This window comes from Pipistrellus hanaki, assembly GCF_964339955.1.
Source record: "Pipistrellus hanaki genome assembly, chromosome: 10".
In the NCBI taxonomy this organism is placed as follows: domain Eukaryota; kingdom Metazoa; phylum Chordata; class Mammalia; order Chiroptera; family Vespertilionidae; genus Pipistrellus; species Pipistrellus hanaki.
Window position 1 is genome coordinate 68,812,472 of NC_140512.1, and position 20,164 is coordinate 68,832,635.

A 20,164-nucleotide genomic window follows, 5' to 3' on the forward strand; every position below is an offset into this window, starting at 1 on the left:
AACAGCATCTATGTGTAAAGAGAATGAAAAAGATGAAAAGCAAATTAATCATATAATTTACAATAAAAGTGAGGAATGATAATAGGTGTGTGTGTGCGTGCGTGTGTGTGTGTGTGTGTGTGTGTGTGTGAGAGAGAGAGAGAGAGAGAGAGAGAGAGAGAGAGAGAGAGAGAGAGAGAGAGAACCAACACTAATACAGCTGCAATGGAGAGAGGGAGAAAAGAGGGAGAGGAAAGGAAGGAAGGAAGGAAGGAAGGAAGGAAGGAAGGAAGGAAGGAAGGAAGGAAGGAGGGAGGGAGGGAGGGAGGGAGGGAGGGAGGGAGGGAGGGAGGGAGGGAGGGAGGGAACGAAGGAAGGAAGGAGGGAAGGGAAGGAAGGAAGGAAGGAGGGAAGGGAAGGAAGGAAGGAAGGAAAGGAAGGAGGGACCGAGGAGGGACCCAGGAGGGACGGAGGGGAGAGGGAGGGGAGATGAAAGAAGCTAAATTAGGGGGAAATCCTGTTCCATGCTTCTCATAGTTCTGTATATCTCACAGGTCAAGATTGCAGATGCCTAAAGACAATCTCAGTAGGCAAAAAAAAAATTCTAAGTATATGAGAGTAACTTTCACTTTACATTGAATGTCATAAAAAGCAGTTTTGCCACTTAGGATATAAAGCAGAATGTAATTCAGTTTCATCTTATTGGGACCTCGTTTCCATGTCACATATTAGCTCTCTGTAATTCCACACGTATCAACACATGGCACACTTTTCTTAAACAAAGAGAGACCACATTCTTGTTGTTTTAAAGTATTTGTTATTATTGTTCCTGTTTAATCAGCCTTCACTGAATTAAGGGCCCTGGGGTGAGGATGGTGAAGAAAGGAAGAGGGGCTAGACAATGGTCAAAGGAGAGACAAGTATGATGGACAGAGCAGTGAGGGGCCCTGGGAGAGTGCCCGGAGCTACTCTGGAGGGACAGCGGGGGTCCAGACAGGGTCTCTGGTCACTCACTGGACGACGGCAGGTGTGGTCTTCTCCTTAGAGGGTGAGGACAGCACTGAATTCTCCCCCAGTAGCTTCTTCTCAGATTCTTCAGATTCTTCCTCACCCTAAAACAGACAGAGGGAGTCAACTCTTGGGGGGGGGGGGGGGGGAAGGATAGGGCAGAGGCAGCTCCACAGAACTTGAAATCAGGAAAATGAGAGGAAAGGAAAGGTAAGGGGTGCTGAACAAAGATCTAGGACACAAGGGAAGGGAAAGTGGGAGAATGAGGGTACGGAAAGTTGTAGGGCCCAGTGATGGGTCACATTCCCCAGATAGCCAAGGGCAAAGCCCAGCCCTGTGAAGAGGTTGAGGAAGGTGGAGCATGACCTCTGAGAAGCAGTGTTCCCCGCCCCATGTTCCTCTCTGTTATCGGGGCCTCACCGATGGGGACCACTCTGCCCCAATGCCTCCCTAACAGCTTGCCATGGGATGGGAGCTCTGGCCACACAAGCTTCGAAGGCCCAAACCCAGGGAAGCCAAGGATACAATGGCCTGTAGGGCACAGACAGTCAGGAGCAGAATACGAATTCCTAGGAACAAGTTCTGGAGATAAGGGAAGAAAAAAGATTAGAATCAGGAGTCCACTTTTCTGATTCTGCTCTGAGTACCACTTAATTATCTCTTTCCCCCAAAGGAATCAGACTGCTCAACTAACTACTTCTTCCCAAGAAAGCAGATTCCACCCCATTTGCTTGTCTGCCATGTGACTTTACCACCCATTATGAAGAGGTACAATCTATTTCCCTACCCCCTACGATGTGGAAGGACCTGTGATTGCTCTGACCAATAAAATACCATGGAAATGACACTATGCCAATTATAGGGAAACCCTTAACTGGCCTGGCAGCTTCCATTCCTACCTCTTGGAGTGCTCACTGTGAGATGCTCTGAGTTGGAATCTAGATACCACACTATGAGAAGGCCAAGCCACTGCACGATATCTGCCTGACAGTCCCAGCTGAGCACCCAGCTGGAGTGCACCAATGTGGATGTCCAGCCCCGTCCAGCCATTGGATGACTTCATCCCCCAACTGACACCTAACTGTGACTTCATGAGAAAACCCAAGTGAGGATTGCCCATCTGAGCCCACTCAACTCACAGACTGTGAGAAGTTGTAATAACCTGTAGATTTCAGCCACTGCATTTGAGAGAGGTGTGCTATGCAGCAGTAGATAACGGGAACACCAGCCCACCAGAAAAGACAGAGGAGTGGCCCATGATACCCACTTCTAAAGATCTCCACTTTGCCTCACATCAGTTTTGATTCAGGAAATATTCATGCCAGGAGGGTCTGAGCAATGACTTCAGCTTAAGCTAAAACCTGAACCAAAGACCTAGGATGAGGTCCAAGCTCAAAGAGCCTACATCTCTGCCCTCCAGTGCCCAGTTCCTTAGGAACAACAAATGGCTATGATGGGTCCCTGGAAGATGAGACTCCCCATTCTCACCTTCAGTAACTGCATAGAGTTCTTACACATATCCTCCAGCCAATCTGAGTAGCTTCTCTGCCTCCATTTGTAACCAGTGGTTGTGTTGGCAGGGGCTGGGCGATCACACAGGGAGCTGAAGAGGTCGTCACTTTCCCAAGCTATGCTTTTCACACAGAGGACAACGGCAGCCATGGCCGTGCCAATACCAGCTAGGGTTAGCAGGCCTGACAGAGAGAGGTTCAGGATGCACTCTCTCTGTTGATGGCAGAGCTGTGGGGTCCTGGCCTCAAACTTGTCTCCTCTTCTTGAGGAGACCCTCCCCAACCCTCCAGGAAAAATCTCAGGATAGTGGGACCCAAAGGGGAGAGGAGCAGAAAAACAGAAAGGGGGAGGGGATAAGGTGGGGCAATGGGGGCCAGACTCACTGATAGAATGCTCTACTGCTTTTCATAGACAATGGTCCCAACTCCTGCTATAATAGCCTGAGAGAAGACACCAGAAAAGGCCTCCTAGTTACTCTCCTGAAGTGATCTCTGACACCACCCTTTCCCCAACAGTTCCCACAACAGTCAGTCTGAAACATTATCCAAAGGATAGGCAAAGACACCTAGCAGATGGACCTGGCGCCATACAACTGTCCCACCCTTCCCAATGTTGCCTAAGAGAAAAAAGGAGAGAGGGAAGGTTTTGTTCACCCCCTAAGAAGCTTCCTCTTGGCAAAGGGCATTTGGACTCTGGGTTGTTGGTCTTTTCCCCAAAACCCTGACTCAGACCCAAAGAAATTTTTCTCCTGGCCCATAACCAGTTGCCTCCCATTGAGTTCACAATCACTTCCTTAACTCACCGCAGACCCTGCCCATAAGGCGCAGCCTGAGCCACGCAGCTCAGTCCAGGGCCCAAAGTACAGAAACACTCCAAAGGCACAGCTCACAGCTCATAGCAATATCTGGGTCACCTGCAAGACAGGGAAAAAGTCAGACCCCTTTCATGAGCCCAGGTACCCAGAAGCAGCCAACCAGCTCCTAGTAGGTGCCTTTCCTCTCCTTTTCCTCTGTCCTGACCTCTCTGTAGCTGTGATTCTGGAAGGTTCTGTTCCCTTAACATCCATGAGGCCTCTAATATACTAGGCTTTTGTCCTTCATTTCTTTTTCCTAAATACCACACTTTGTCATCCCACCTGATGGTTTTCCCTTGGGAATTTCATAATCCTATCTAGGGCTGCAAAGACCCCCTGCAAGAAAGGACTATGGTTGGCTCACAGATTACAGGGGTCAGCTCCTTCAGGTCCCCTCATCTTGGTGGTGGTGCAGAGCTATTTCTACCTAGCAGGGAACTAAGTAGTGGGCAGTCTGTGCTCCCCAGCTGCCCACTGGGCTGGTAGAGACCAGTTAGGTCTACACTATGGTCTGAAATCTCCCCCTACCCAATCTTGCTTCCCTCTTTTTGTTTCATAGGTTGTTGGACCCCAATAAACCTATGCACATCTAACTCTGACTCATGTCTGCTTTCTGGAGAACCCAATTATCGCAGCATCTTGGACATTACCGCCTGCATGCCCTGCCAGCATCTCAGAATTGTCACATCTGAATCCCACACCCCACTTGCACTCCCAATGCCTGCCTCTCCTGACTTCCAAGGCTCCAACTTCCTGGTCACCCACATTCCAAGTCTCATCATGTTCTTAGACTCCTCGCCTCCCATGTAATCCAAGTCTATTCACTCCCGAGTCCTGGAGGTCCCATCCACAAAGGATTTGGACTCTGCTCTTTCCTCTTCATTGCTGCCATGACTACACAAATGCAGACCCTCCACACTTCTTGCCTGGACAGTTCCTGGCTGTGAGGCAGCCTAAAGCCCAGGTTCCTGCTCAGAATCCACCCACAGCCCTTCTGCTATCAAAGCTGATTCAGGATAGGCTCCTCACCTGTCACTCGGGCTCTCAGCCCTGTGGTCTGCATTCTCAGTTGAGCCATTCTCTTTACTCTGCCAGAACTTGCCATGTGCACTCTGGCTTCTTTTCTCTGGCCATTCTCTTCGCCTACAGTTTCTTTTCTTTCTCTATCTGTCTAAACCTACTTCTTCATTCAAGATGTAGGTCAGTTGCCAACCCTGCAGGACATCTCCCTGCCTCCCAAGGACATCACCTGATCTACCTTTAATTCTAGGAATTTCTGTAGTTGCCTGATCCTTTGGTGGGTGCTGAGCACTTGCAAGTTGTGTAGCCCTGGGATTATCTCCCAAAGTGCCTGTCAGGTGACCTTTTCTGCAGGCCTCAGCCCATAGAGGTTCAATTAAAATGAACAGCTTCAGGGATCTTCCCCCAGTTTCCTCCCGCACCTCTAGCTGGGACTGCCCAGCTGCACCAAAGAAGAGTTCCTTCATTCCTTTCCATCTAAATCTCTATGGAGAAGCTTCCAAACCTTCTTTACCCAAACAAGATGGGATACAAATAGTGAATCCTCATGGGAACTCCACCCATTTCCTTTTTTGCATCCTATTGAAGGAGAGTTACTGTCCTTATCGCCTGGCTTGCATGCCTCTCCAGCCCACTCTTACCCCTCTTGCCAGTGGCCCATAGTTTATCCTGGGTGTGGGAGCGCCAGTGTCCCACGGGCCAATGAAGAACTCCTTCAGGGAGCCCCCAGCTTTTAGCAGTTGTGTCAAAAACGATTCCTGGTGGATGTGGATGTTGAAGTGGGTGGGCTGGGATAGCACATAGGCCACATCGACCCCATTCACAGTCACCATGCTTTGGGCCATCCTGCCTGTTGGGGAGAAGATGTACAGAAATGAGGTCTGGGAACTGGGTGAGATAACAAGGAATACACTGCATGAAGAAAAGTAGAGAAAACAGCCTCTTTATCAAGATCCCAATGGTCTTCCCAGTGCCAATATCAATGTCACAGTGACCTTGATCTGGGCTGCAAAAGCAAATCACCTCAGGAGCTCTGCACATATTTTCCTGGGCCTCTCCCCACAATGGCCTAACACAGTTCATCTGGGTCTTGGGTTGGACAAAGAAAGGAATCTGTATTATTTATTTCAGTAAGTTAGTATGTGCAGCTGAGCCTTGACCAACCAGAGTTTGGACTGTGTGAGTCCACCCATACACGGAATATTTTTTTCAATTAATCCTGTAAATGTATTTTCTCTTTCTTATGATTCTCTTAATAACATTTCTTTAGCTTATTTTATTGTCAGAATAGAGCATATATAATACATACAGTATACAATATATGTGTCATCAACTGCTTCTGTTATTGGTAAGGTTTCTGGTCAATAGTATGCTCTTAGTTAAGTTTTGTGGAGTCAAAAATTATATGTGGACTTTCAATTGCACCGAGATCAGTGCTCCTACTCCCCCCACACACATTGTTTGAGAGTCAACTGTGTGTTTAATCATAATAGTTTCATATGGTTAAAAATTTCAAAAGACATAAAAACGTATACCTTTAAGACCCTCTCTCCTTTCTTTCTCTCACAGCCACCTAGTTGCCTTTCAGATGGCATTTTCTACAATGACTTTTTTGCATATAAAAGAATATAAAAATATTCTTTCCCCACAAAGGGCAAGATACTACACACACTATATTGCACAATGATTTGTTCCCAGAACCAATTCAAAATAATCCTGCATCAGTCTATAAAATGTTTCTTCATTCATTTGTATAGCTGCATAGCATCCCATTGTCTGTATACATCATAATTTTTTAAGCACTCCCCTATAGATCATTTATTTTTTCTCACAAACAGCATGGAACTGGCAAGTCAATGGGAACGTGCATGCAATCCCCATGCAAAAGCAAAGTCAAGAGGGCTCCGTGCCCCTGCCCATGGCCAGCAGAAGGTGTCAGCAAACTGTTGAATCTTTTTCCACTAATATCAGGAAAGTTACATTGCATTATAGATTTTAATCAGTTTTATCCAAAAAAACACTCCCTTCTAAATGTATATATAAACTACTTTTGACAAATTTGTACATTTGTGAAACCACAACTACAATAAAGATACAGAGCATTTCTATGTTGCAAAAATCCTGTAATGGTCCCCTTTTCAGTCAACCCCCAACCCTGACCCCAGGCAACCTCTGAGCTGCTTTCTGTGACTAATCTGTGATTATCTTGTGATGAGTGAGGTTGGTCATCTCTTCTTATGTTTAAGAGTCATTTTCATTCTCCTGTTGTGAGTGCTCCATTCATACCCTGTTTCCTCCTCAGTTTACTTTTTGTTTTGGTCTGTATAGGAGTTTTATTGTGTGCTCAAAAAAAAATTATCATCTTGACATGAGTTACAAATATTTCTTTACAATCTGTGATTTATTTTTGGACCTCGCTTATATTTTCATTTAATCAAAGTTTTTCATCTTTTTTTTTTGGGGGGGGGGGTGCATCATACTTAAAAAGAATATCTCATTTCAAGATGATAAAGGAATTCTTTTGTGTGTGTTTTCTAAGTGGTTTTAGGTTTTTCAGTGATATTGATCCATCAGAACTATTTCTTGTCAATTGAAAGACATGGGTTGGGTTTCTTTTTTCAGATGGTTAACATATGTTCTGTCTGTGGAATATATCATCTTTCTTCCATCGATTTAAATGCTCCCCTGAGAGCTCACTTTCTGTTTCCACCAGATGCTGCATTTCCCTGTTTTGCAAGCTGTTCTTCAGAATAAAGTTTCTCCTTTCACCACACCCCTGGTTGAAGACACCTGTTTGCTTGTTGCCAGTCCTTTTGTTGACAAAGTGATGGGCACCCTGTTGCTTCTAACCTGCTGTTGTAATGAACATCTTTGTGCTTGTCCCTGTGTGAACCTGGACTCAAGTTTCTCTGGGATGGATTATTGAATCATATTCATTTTCATTTTCTCTATGTCTAGTCTGGATCAACTGCCCACCAATTCATGTAGCTTCTCATTGGCATCAAGAAATCCTTTCTGCTATTTGAGAGACTTCTGTTCAGGACAGTGGCATATGTAAAGGCTGCACCCGCCTCCTCCCACATCCACACTAAAGTTACAACTAAGCTACAGAACAACCATCATTCAGAACTGCCTGGAGTCTAGCTAAATGGAAGTCCTACATAGGGATGTACAGAAGAAGCCACATTGACACTAGTAGGAGGGACAGAGACACAGATAGACTGGTCCCACACCCACATTTGGCAGTTTAAAATCCAAAGGGTGCCAGAAGCTAATTCCAGCATGTCATAAATGCAAGAAGTTTCATCAAAAGGTTGATGGAACTTGGGTATTCAGCAGAGCTGAAACTACATGTTATTGCCTGTTGGAAATGGCTAAGGGCATTTTCTCACACCTAAAGATTTTCATAGATGATTGCTTGCTGCCAGACAGCTGAGGGCATTTCAATCTACATGTTATTGCCGCCTGCTGGCCAAACACCTGAATAGCCAAAGGCAATCTAACAATACCTACTGTATACTGAACTTACCTTTGATATGTATATCTACCTTGCTTTAGGATAATTTGTGTTAATAAAAAGCAAGGGGTTCAAAGAGACAGGAGGACTTGGTTTCTTTAGCTAAGTCTCCTCTGGCTCCCCAAAATGCCTTCCAAATTGATGTTTTGTCTCTGGTCTCTTGATTAATTTACTTCAACCCCTTCTCCAGATTCCTGAACCCTTCTAGATGCTGGATAAGACCTCCAACAAGAGTGATATCTCAGCCATGGAGGTTCCCCCTGAGGAGTGAGGAGTCCCAGCCCCACATCAGGACCCCCAATCCCAGGGTTCCAGTGCTGGGAAGAGAAGTCCCCATAACTTCTGGCTGTTAAAACCAGCGGGGATTGAGACTAAAGGAGATGGAGGCTGCTGAAGCCCCATGCAGTTCTTCTTAAAGGGCCTGTGCATAGATTTACTCTGAGCTCCAGTGCTGGGGCAGAAGCTCAAAAGTGAGGGATATACAGGGATGAAGTGAATTATCTGTCTTCAGTTTTCTCCCAGACAGAAGTGCTGGCAGAGGCCATTATTCCTTTACTGAGACCCCCCCTTCCCCCACAGAGCCAGCAAGTGAGTACCATATCTGAGTCTCCATAAACCTGGTTCATGGTCAGCAAACTGCTGTTCACCACATCCTAGTGATTTCCTGAGATCCCATCCAACTTGAATGAGCAAGCATGCCCTGTATCTCTTACTAAGCAAATCCAATCTTGGCAGTAGTAGCAGCCAGCCTTGGTTCATAGCTTAGCCTCTCCCAGGCACCTCCAATCTCAGCAAAAGCACCAACCACCTGTAGATCACTTGTAGCTCATACCAGGTGGCCATGGGCAGGGCAGAGGCAGCCACTGACCTTGCCTGAACCAGAGCCCCTCCCAAGAGGCCCCAGAACCAACAAACCTGGTGGCCAGCTCAGACAACACTAGAGCACCACATAACCACCTCCACAAATGACACACCAAGAGGGAGGACTTTGCAGGCACCAGAGCCTCACTGAAATAAATCCTGCTCCATGATATCAGCCCCTGCACAACAGCAACTCAGCTATAGTCACAGCCCATCCTCATAGTCAATCAGCATGAGGGTCAATCATGCCAATAGCAACAAAGGCTCAACTGAAAAAGGAGGGCAAACCCAGCCCACACAAGGTAATACTCCTGGAACACCTGGATCAAGTGACCAGGTAGGTTGCCCCACTAGGCCCCACAGGACACCTATTTCATAAGGCCACTCTACCAACACTGGGAGACATAGCAGCTCTACCTAATACATAGAAACAAACACAAGGAGGCAGTCAAGATGAGGACATAAAGAAACATGTTCCAAATGAAAGAACAGGATAAAACTTCAGAAAAATAACTAAACAAAATGGAGACAAGCAACTTACCAGATACAGAATTCAAAACACTGTTTACAATGATGTCCAATGAACTTAGTGAGAATTTTAACAAAACATTAAAAAGGAGATAGAAAACATTAAAAAGAATCAGTAAAAAATGAAAGATACAGTAATTGTAATGAAGAATATGTTACAGGAATCAACAGTATAGATGAGGAAAAGTATCAAATCAGTTATTTGGAAGTCAAGGTATTGGGAAACACCCAATTAGAACAGCAAAAAGGAAAAAGAATTTTTTTAAATGAGGATACTTTAAGGCCTTGGTCGGCAAACTGCGGCTTGCAAACCACATGCAGCTCTTTGGCCCCTTGAGTGTGGCCCTTCCACAAAATACCATGGCCTTGGTGAGTCTATTTTAAAGAAGTGGTGTTAGAAGAAGTTTAAGTTTAAAAAATTTGGCTCTCAAAAGAAATTTCAATCGTTGTACTATTGATATTTGGCTCTGTTGACTAATTAGTTTGCCAACTACTGGTTTAAGGGACCTGTGAACGTCAAGTATAACAACATTCATATCACAGGGAAACAAGAGAGCAAGAGATTGAGAACATATTTAAAGAAATAATGACAAAAAAATCTTCCCTAACTTAGCCCTAGCTGGTTTGGCTCAGTGAATAGAGTGTTTGCTTATGGACTGAAGGGTCCTGGGTTTGATTCTGGTCAGGGTGTATGCCTGGGTTGCAGGCTTGATCCCCAATTAGGAGCATGCATGAGGCAGCCAATCGATGATTCTCTTCATCATTGATGCTTCTATCTCTACCCTCCCTTTCTTTCTGAAATCAATAAAAATATTTTTTTAAAGAAAAAAGAAAACTTCCCTAATTTGGTGAAGGAAATAGACATACAAATCCAGGAGGCAGAGAGAGCCAAATGAGAGAAACCCAAAGAGGCCCACACCAAGACACATCATTAAAATGCCAATGGTTGAAGACAAAGAGAGAAAAGCAGTTAATTACATTCAAGGGAGCACCCATAAGACTGTCGATTTCTCAACAGAAACTTTGCAGGCCAGAATGGATTGGCACAAAATATTCAGTGATGAAAAGAAAGGAATTGCAACAAAGATTACTCTTCCAGTAAAGCTATCATTTAAAATTAAGGAGAGATAAAGGACTTCCCAAGCAAGAAAAAACTTCAGGAGTTAATCATCACCAAACCAGTATTACAAGAAATCTTAAAGGAACTTCTTCAAGAAGAAGAAGTAAAAAGATTAAAAAATATGAATAATAAAATGGCAATAACTACATACCTATCGTTAATTACTTTAAATGTAAATGGTTAAATGTTCTAATCAAAAGATATAGGGTGGTTGAATGGTTAATAAAACAAGACCCACACATATGTTACCTACAAGATACTCACTTCAGATTGAAAGACACACACAAAATTAAAGTAAACAGATGAAAAAAGTATATATTTCATGCAAATGGCAATTTTAAAAAGCTGGAGTAGTAATACCTACAAAGTCTATAACAAAGGCTATCACAAGAGACAAAGAAAGATCCAACAATTCCACCTCTGGATATTTACCCAAAGAAACCCAAAACACTAATTTGAAAAGACATATGCATTCCTATGTTCATTGGGGCATTATTTACAATAGCCAAGATATGAAGCCAATCTAAGTGTCCATGGATAGACAAATGGATAAAGAAGAGATGGTACACATACAAAATGAAATATTACTCAGCAATCCTATATAATAAAAGGGTAATATGCTAATTAGATAGGCCAGAAATCATTCTAGACCTCCTTCCATCTTTCTGGACAAAGCCGAATCTACAGACACTCACTCACCCGCCCAAGGCTGCAAGGGAGGGAGAGAGGGACAGACCCCGGCCCAGGCACCTGCCCACCCAAGGCTTCGAGGGAGGGAGGGAAGGATGGTCCTAGGCCCAGGCAGCCACTCATGGTTAGGGGTGATCAGGAAGTCAGGCAGAGTGTTAGGGGCAATTAGGCAGGCAGGCAGGTGAGCTGTTAGGATCCAGGGGTCTCAGATTGTGAGAGGGCACAGGCCAGACAGAGGGGACCAACCCCTCCTCCTTCCCCACCTCCTGTGCACAAATTTCATGCACCAAGCCTCTAGTAAAATAATAATCAAATTTTGCCATCTATAACAACATGGATTAACCTAGAGGGTACTGTGCTAAGTAAAATAAGTCAGACAGAGAAAAACAAATGCCATACTATATCATGTATACATAGATTCTTTAAAAAAAATAATAATCAATAAACAAACAAAACAAACAAACTCATAGATTTAGAGAACATTTTGATGGTTGCCAGATGGTAAAGGGGCAGGGGAAATGAGCAGAAAAACTGGAAGGGATTAAGATATGCCAATTGCAAGCTATAAAAACAGTCACAGGGATGTAAAGTACATCATAGTGAATAGAGTCAATATATTGTAATAGCCCGGTAGGCATGGCTCAGTGGTTAAGGATCTGCCCATGAACCAGGAGGTCACAGTTTGATTCCCAGTTAGGGCACATGCTCAGGTTGCAGGCTTGATCCCTGGGGGCAGGCAGGAGGCAGCCAATTGATGTTTCTTTCTCATTGGTGTTTCTATAATCAATTAAAAATGTTTAAGGTGAAATTTTAAAGTAATAATTCTATTATAATAACTGCATATGGTGTCAGATGAATACTAGACCTATTGGGATGATCATATCATAAACTATATAAATGTGTTATAAACCTAATATAATATTACATGTCAACTATAGTTGAAAAATAACAATTATTTTTAAAAATAAAATTAAATGCTTCCTGAACAAAAATGAAATTGTCACAGGAATTCAGGTTTATTCTAATCTTGATATTCTACCCATTGGTGTGTCTGATGAGTCATGCACCATGGCCAAAAATTTAATTATGACTATTGAGTTTAATATTTAGTTGAGCTATTTCACAACAACCCCCCCCCCCAATATTATTTTTTTGCACAGCCATGTTTGCTATATTACTTCTCCATATGCACATTAGAATCAACTTGGCTAGTTCCAAAAGAAATCCTCTGTGGGTGATTCTAGCAGACATCCTACTTAAGTATCACTGTTTCTATCTTAATATTATTCAACAGCAGCAACCACAGGATTCCTAAAGTCTTCCCATTTGTATCTATGTGCTTTTGAGAGCAGGTCCACTCTCACCGATCTGCCCTCCTTTAAAGTATAAAGTACAGGTGGTTGACAATTCTGCAGACACACAAGGAGCTTCCAATTTTGACACAGACTCAGGCAAGGAAGTCCAGCCAGGATTCCAACAACTTCCCTACAGGCCTGGGTGTCAGCATCATGCCACAGCCTTGAATATGCCTCAGCTCCAGCTCCCTCTGAGCCCTCTGGGTACCCCATTCCATGCCAACTCCTAGCCCCCTGCTCTTCCTCCAAACCAGGCCAGCCCCATGAAGATTTCCCACCCACACCACCCTGTCTTCAGGCTATGGGCTCTTTCCTACTGCCAACTCCCTGGAGTTGGGGAGAGGGGACCAGGATCCCCTGGAGCTGGGGAGAGGGGACCAGGATCCCCTGGAGCTGGGAAGAGGGGGCCAGGCCACACTCTGAATGAATCTTTCACCGCCCAACCGCCTGAGCCTCAGCCACCCCACCCAGAATAAAGGCTTGAGGCACTGGCACATGCCATACACAGCCCCCCTCCCATCCAGCCAATCCTATGGGAACAGGAATGGAGAGATAATAACATCCTGTGAAACAGAATGGGGCTTTAGAGATTGGTCTGGGGGACTCAGAGAGATAGAGATCCTGCAGTGAGGGGCCACCTGGGCTATCAGGGCCCCGCACACCTGCTGTCCCCTGGAAGTCGGCACCCCACAGAGCAGGGCTAGGAGAGTCTGGCCTGGACTTGAGGACCTGCTTTTGAGTGGGAGGGAGAAGAGCTGACAGAAGGGGGAGAGAAGATGGGGTCTGACCTTCAGCATCACAACTTCCCAGAAAACATCTGGGGCCCTTCTTGGGGGGTTCTGTCTTGAGCAGATAATCAGATGGCTGGAGGCAGCAGAGTGCACACAGACACACACACACACACACACACACACACACACGCACACACACACATGCACACTCGCACACTTGTACCTACTCAAACTGCACACACACTGGGGCGAACACATCCACAGCACAGGCAAAGTCATCTGGCTCCTGATGATCCACTCAACCTTGGAAAACCCCAGAGGGGCCCCTATGCCCAGCTGGATGCCAGGATACTGCTGGCTAAAGCCCAACCACTCCCTGTCTGCTGCTACTTCCTGATGCTAGATCACCCTCAGCCTGGTCTCAGTGCTCAGCTCCTCCTGGCCTCCCTGCTCCGCTGGCCTCCAATTCCTGGGAGCTTAGGTGAGGCAACCCCCAGCCCCAGCCCTTTCCCCACAGACCTGCTCACAGGACCCCACTCCAGGGGAATTCCATCCTGCTGCCCCTCACAGCCTCTGCAGCCTCACCCTTCAGAACTTGCTGGGAAGGAGGGAGGGAGGGAGAGAAGGAAGGAGGGAGGGAGGGAGGGAGGGAGAGAAGGAGGGAAGGAGGGAGGGAAGGAGAGAACAACAATGACATAGACAATGTGACTCCAGGAAGGTGGCAAGAATGGATGCCACTTGCACCCCTGTTTGATGCCCAGTCAGTCTGCCCTTTTAACTCTACCTTCATCCACAATACAGTCCATCCCAGGGGTGGAGGGGCTTCACCAAACCCCACATGGCTGGCTGAGTGGCCACTGGTGGAGAGGGAGGTCTTGGGGGGCTGAGGGGTGTCCCCAGGCCCAGCTGCAGCAACAGAAGCTCAACAGGCAGTAGGGACTGGGTTTCTGTCCTGCAGCCTGAAGGCCTGGGAAAAGGCTGAGAGAGGAGCCAGAGCGGGGGGGGGGGGGGGGGGGCCGGAAGGGGGGGCAGGGGGGGGCCGGGAGGGGGGCCGGGGGGGGGCGGGGGGGGGGGCAGGCGGCGGCGCACGAGAGGGCTGCAATGGCCCCAAGGGAGCAGAGAAGGGAGAAAGGAAGGAGGCAGGCACTGATTGGTCCAGACCAGAGGTCTTCAAACTACGGCCCGCGGGCCACATGCGGCCTGCAGAGGAGTCTGATCCGGCCCGCCAGGTTTTTTGGGCAATGAGCGCAGCCGAGGTGTTACAGTAGGAATTAGTAGTTCATATAGTCCGGCCCTCCAGCTCTCTGAGCGACCATGATCTGGCCCCCACTTTAAAAAGTTTGAGGATCCCTGGTCCAGACCCTGAGGCTCTGGGAGGAAGACCGGGGACAGAGCAGATCTGAGATGAAGGGGGAGGTTCTAGGGGCTGCCCTGCCACAACACCCCTCACCCCTGGAGAGGGGCTCTGGAAGGCTGTTCCAGGACCGATGGGGGGCGGGGGGGGAGCTCCACCAGTCCCCAACTCCAGTGGAATCTGTGAAAATCTGCCAACTTTTCTTCCAGCCGCATGTCCAGGACCATGAGGACAGCAGAAGGGGGTGAGGAGGCCCCTGGGGCCCCCATGCCCATCCACATCGATGTGCACATCCACCAGGAGCCTGTGCTGAACCTGAGCTGCCTGCTGTGGCCTTCTGCCCCCAACACCACCTCCTGGACCCCAGGACACAGACGGCTGCTCGTGGCCTCCTCAGTGAGCAAGGCTGCGGGGAGCAGGGGAGGACCCAGGCCCCTATATCGGGAAAGGAGAGTCTCCCTCTCTCGCCACGCTCACTCTCTGCAGCCTCAATCTGAATAGGACATCGAGTCTGTTGTATGTAATGCCTAGAGATCATTCCCCTGCTCTGTTTTTAGCTTTCTTCATCACTATCTGGCCTTCCTGGTGAAAACTGTAGGTAGGGTACACTGAGGGCTAGAGAGCTGACCACTGAAAGTCCCAGCCTGTGGAACCCCGAGCCCAGCCACTCCCCTGGGCCAGATACAGAATGGTTGGCACCCCTTCCTCAGTCTCCTGTCCCTCCCTCACCTCTCTTTCTCTACCTTCCTCTCTTCCTCTTGTATGGGGTTCTCACAGTGAGCACCTGGAGCAGCAGGTTCTTAAAGCTTCTCTGAGACTTGGGGGCCAGGTTCTAAGCTCTTCATCTTTCAGGTGGTACAAATCATGCTGGGGCTGATGAGTGGGGTCCTGGGAGAACTTGGCTGCATCGCATTCTCCAACAATTACCCGTATTCCATGGAAAGATGGGTCGCTGGCATCTGGACAGGGGCTGTGGTGAGTGGGGCCAGAGGATGGCGGGCAGGTCAGTGGACCTATCAGAAGGGTCTGCCCAACACCATCAATACCGCCACCATCAATGTGGTACTGTGGAATGTTGGCAACCCAAAAGACCCTAAGTTCTCGAGGCCGATCCCCTATTTCAACAGATGAGAAAAGAACCAGTCCGCCGGCATAGCTCAGTGTTTGAGTGTCGACCTATGAATCAGGAGGTCATGGTTTGATTCCTAATCCAGGCACATGTCCAGGTTGAAGACTTGATCCCCAGTGTGGGACTTTCAGGAGGCAGCCAATCTCATCATTGATATATATATCAATGACTCTCTCATCATTGATATATATATATATATATATATATATATATATATATATCCCTCTCCCTTCCTCTCTAAAATCAATAATCTTTTTTTTTAATTTTTTAAAGAGTCAAGGAAAGTAGTGGCATAAGTCAGCTCTCCCAGAACTCTGCCCAGGGCCTCCCCGACCAAGCTGGCTGCCTCTCCCCACTTTCAACAGCAAATATAAACTAAGTATCTAGGCCCCAGCTAATCGTCAGACACTTGCATAGAGATGGGAGGCATCCTGCACTGCAGGGTGTAGGCCCACAGAGAAGGCCACCTCCTAGTCCTTTCACAGTGCCCTCTGCAGGTTCTGCCCCACGGAGACCATGTGGGTGTCATTGAAGGACAATGGCTAATGTCAACAGATGGGAGGGGTGTGATCTGCAGTGGCAGCTTGGTGGGCAGGTCATGGTGGGATTGAAGCCACTTGGCAAACTCATACACACTCACAAAATAACAGCAAAACATATTTATTGAAAGAGGGGCCGAAGTCACCATCCATCCACCGGATGGACCAGACTTCCTGTTCCATGAACTCAGGAGCAGAGCAGTGTGGGGACAGGCGCCAACCTGAGGCAGGGCAGACTCATCCTGAACTGAGAACTTTTCCAACAGCCCAGGTCTTCCACATGAACTTGCAGAAAGCACTGGTGTGGCTTAAAGAGAAAGACTTTGGAGAAAGAGAGAGTTCACACCTGGCTTGACCACTAGCACCTTTAATGTCACTAAAACAGAGGGTCCCGCAGCCTGAGGAGTCATCCAGGCCTCCACACCCTCACTGCTACCTTCCCTCACTACTAGCTTAGCTCAAAACTCCCAGCTAACATATGTTCTGGGGCAAGGCCAGCTCTACCTGTGAGAGTTACAGAGGGACAGAGATTCGAGCAGCTACAAGGGCTTATGTGTCCCATCTTTCCCCAGGCTGTGCTGGCTGGAGTCCTTTGCTTCATTTACGAGAAATGGGGTGGCACCTGCTGGGTGAGTTCAGGGAAAGGCAGAAGCTGGAGGCCACCCCAACTCTCCCGCCCACCCCATTGAACCCCCTTCCCCCGCATTGGTCCCCAAGAGAGACTGAATCATGAGGTCTCCCCGTCTCCTCTTCATCCCAGGCCCTGCTGAGGACCCTGCTCGCCCTGGCAGCTTTCGCCACTGCCATTGCAGCCATCTACACTGGGGCTTATTATTTCCAGGAATTAAGCTATGTGTTTGAACAGGAATTGTGTACTAGCCCCCACTCCTGGGCGCCTACCCGCCACCCCTGAGCGCCTACCCTCCCCACCAGCACTCCCGAAGAAGCCAATAGGCAGCACCAGTGCCTGTTCTACCTGGACCTGAGCAAGGTAGGTGGGCAAGGGAGAGGAGCAGCACAGACAGTGCATCCAAAACAGCGTCACCTCTTCTGCACCAAGCTTGACTACTGTCACCACAGATGATGGTGTTGAACAAACAGAAACAGTTTCTGCGGTTGTGGGTGTCACAGCCTAGTGGGAACACAAACACTGAAACAACAGTAAGTGAATCAATATTCCCAGTGTGTGAGGTGCTGCAAAGACAAGAATGCACCTTTTCCCTGGGTCTTGTCAAGTTCGGGGCAGTTGGGAAACCAAATCATAGCCCAGGCCTATCCCTGTTCAGATGAGGATGCTGAGGCTCAAGGAGAGGGACCTCTGGGTGCTCTTGTACACTAGACCTATTGACCCTGCCGCACACAGTGCTCCTTCCTTAGTCCCCTCCAGCCCCCTACAGACCAGGGTGGAGGGTATTTGTCTGTCGGTGATGAGGCTAGGGACAGATCACAGATGGCAACGGTCACTCTGGTGCCTGCAGCTTTGCTCCTCTGTTCTCAGGCCCTGACCATTGGCCTTAAGGCCATGCTGTTGAGTATCTGGGTTCTGCTGCTTCTGACTTCTCTGACCCCTATACTTCTGTTCTGCTGAAGAAGACTCCAACCCAAGGAGGTGAGTCCCAACATATGTGTCTGTGTATTTGGGGCAGGAGGCTATGCAGCTAGGAGATAGAATGGAGAGTGGACAGCTGGGCAAGAGAAAAGGCCCCATGACAGTGAGTCCCAAGAACATCATGCCTGTCTTTCTACCCCAGTGGTGTCCCAGCCCAGAGAGCCGCTGTTCCTGACCACATGGCCCTAGGCCAAAGACCCCAGGAATCCAGGGAAGTCCAGAACTAAGCTGCCTTTGAGGAGAGAATTTGTGTTTCCTCTCCCCCTCTGTGTTGGCTGATCTCCTTCTCCTCCTCTTTCTCTTCCTCTTCCTCCCTTAGAAAAAAGACCAGAAGCCACTGCTGGGAGCAAGTATAATCTAGCCCTGCCTCTCCTGAGTACTCATGCCTGGAGCTCCTTCTGCACCCATGTCCCTGCATCTGACTCCTGGAGTAAGAACCAGACCAAGGAAATGAGACCTTCTAGTGACCCCAGTTATCCTGCCCCACAGCCAGGGCCACAGCCACACTCTGTCCACCAACCCTCATAGTGCCTCTCACCTATTTCTTGCACTCCTCAGCCATACTGTCCCACTTCATGTCCCCTCTTGAGCAGTGATGATAATAAACTCTTACATTGTTGGTCCCAGCTTCGCACTTAGTTATTCCAATGAATTTCTCTTGGTTGGGGAGGCAGTGGAGAGTGAGCCAAGAGCAAGCCCATTCCCAGCATCGAGAGTTGCTGGCCCACTGTATTTTTTAAACTTCACCCAGGTACTATTTACAAGAAACATGTCTAAAACAAGGATACAGAAAGATTGAGAGTAATAGGATGGAAAACATTTATAACAAATAAATTGGTACAGCTCTGTTAAAATCAGACATTAAGGCAAAAAGCATTACTAGAGATAAAGTGGTCAGTCTTGCCGGCATTCTCTCCTTCCTTCTTCCAATTCATTCCTTCTCTCCTGGGACCAGGACCCCACCCCTCCAGCTGGAAGAGCCAGATTATGGCCAAGGGGATGTCAGAGCCATGGTGCAAGAGGAAGACCCAAGGAGCCTGGCCTTCTATAGCACAACAGAACGTGCCCATGTTTGGCTTACCTTTGAATAACTTTATATGAGGTAAAGTAATTCCTTGCTGATTTTTTAAAATGAAATTTTTTTTTCTTTTAAAACCATTTATAACAGAAAAAAGGGGGGGTAAAGTTTGCTAGTACTAATTTTAGACAGGCAATTCATTAATAAACATAGACATTATTGGAAAATATTTATGAATAGCTAAATAAGTAGAAATATATGCACCTGTCTAGGAAGGGAAAACTCAATTTTGTAAAGATGTCATCACTCTCCAAGTTTATACCTAATTTCAATGTGATTCCAATCAAAATTTCAACAGAGTTTTCTTAGTACCATATTAGCCAATTCTCACATTGATGCAGAATCAAAAGACCAAGAACAGCAACCTTCAGTTTGTTCTCTGTATCCTTGAATCTGTTTTTGTTTGTTTTGTTCTTTAGATTTCACATAGAAGTGAAATTATATGGTATTTGTCTTTCTCTGCCTGACTTATTTCACTTAGCATAATACCCTCTAGATCAATCCATGTTGTGCAAATGGTAAAATTTCATTCTTTTTATAGCCAAGTAATATTCCATTGTAAATAGTGCTACCTCTTATTTATCCAATCATCTATTGATGGGCATTTGGGTTGCTTAAAAAACTTGGCTATCCTATATAATAAAGAGGTAATATGCAAATTGACCATCACACCCTTGCACAAGATGGCAACCCCCATGTGGTCACAAGATGGCCACCCCCATGTAATCATAAGATGGCCAGCAGGGGAGGGAAGTTATGGAAAATCAGGCCAGCAGGGGAAGGCAGTTAAGGGTGACCAGGCCAGCAGGGGAGAGCAGTTGGGGGCAACCAGGCCAGTAGGGGAGAGCAGTTAGGGGCAACCAAGTCTTCAGGAGAGAGAGTTGGGGTGGCCAGGCCGGCAGGGGAGGGCAATTGGGGACAACCAGGCTGGCAGGGGAGGGCAGTTGGGGGTGAACTGGCTAGAGGGGAGAGCATTTGTGGGCAACTGGGTTGGCAGGGGAGGGCAGTTGGGGGCAATTAGGCAGTCAGGGGAGCAACTAGTCATTGATCAGGCTGGCAGAGGAGTGGTTAGGGGTGATCAGGCTAGCAGGCATAAGCAGATAGGGGCGATCAGGCAGGCAGGCAAGTGATTGGGAGCCAGCAGTCCCAGATTGTGAGAAGGATGTCCAATCCCTGTGGGATTGGGCCTAAACAGCATGTAGACTTCCCCCGAGAGGTCCCAGATTGGAGAGGGTGCAGGCTGGGCTGAGGGACACACCCCCATGCATGAATTTCTTGCAC

The 20,164-nt window shown here is 47.3% G+C and overlaps 2 protein-coding genes across 2 annotated transcripts; one reads left to right on the top strand and one right to left on the bottom strand.

The window, feature by feature from the left end:
* Positions 1–457: 457 nt before the first annotated feature.
* TMEM176B (transmembrane protein 176B) lies at positions 458–5,217 on the bottom strand (the record flags this gene model as incomplete). The annotated part of the gene is given in 7 exon segments (XM_084896454.1): positions 458–1,091; positions 1,450–1,569; positions 2,476–2,710; positions 2,899–2,939; positions 3,302–3,391; positions 3,395–3,412; positions 5,014–5,217. Coding segments are annotated over 7 exon segments (810 nt in total). The 3' UTR covers positions 458–989.
* A 9,524-nt stretch (positions 5,218–14,741) lies between these two features.
* On the top strand, positions 14,742–18,166 carry TMEM176A (transmembrane protein 176A; the record flags this gene model as incomplete). The annotated part of the gene is given in 8 exon segments (XM_084897252.1): positions 14,742–14,924; positions 15,381–15,503; positions 16,769–16,825; positions 16,957–17,106; positions 17,110–17,187; positions 17,695–17,781; positions 17,785–17,805; positions 18,125–18,166. Coding segments are annotated over 8 exon segments (741 nt in total).
* Positions 18,167–20,164: the final 1,998 nt, after the last annotated feature.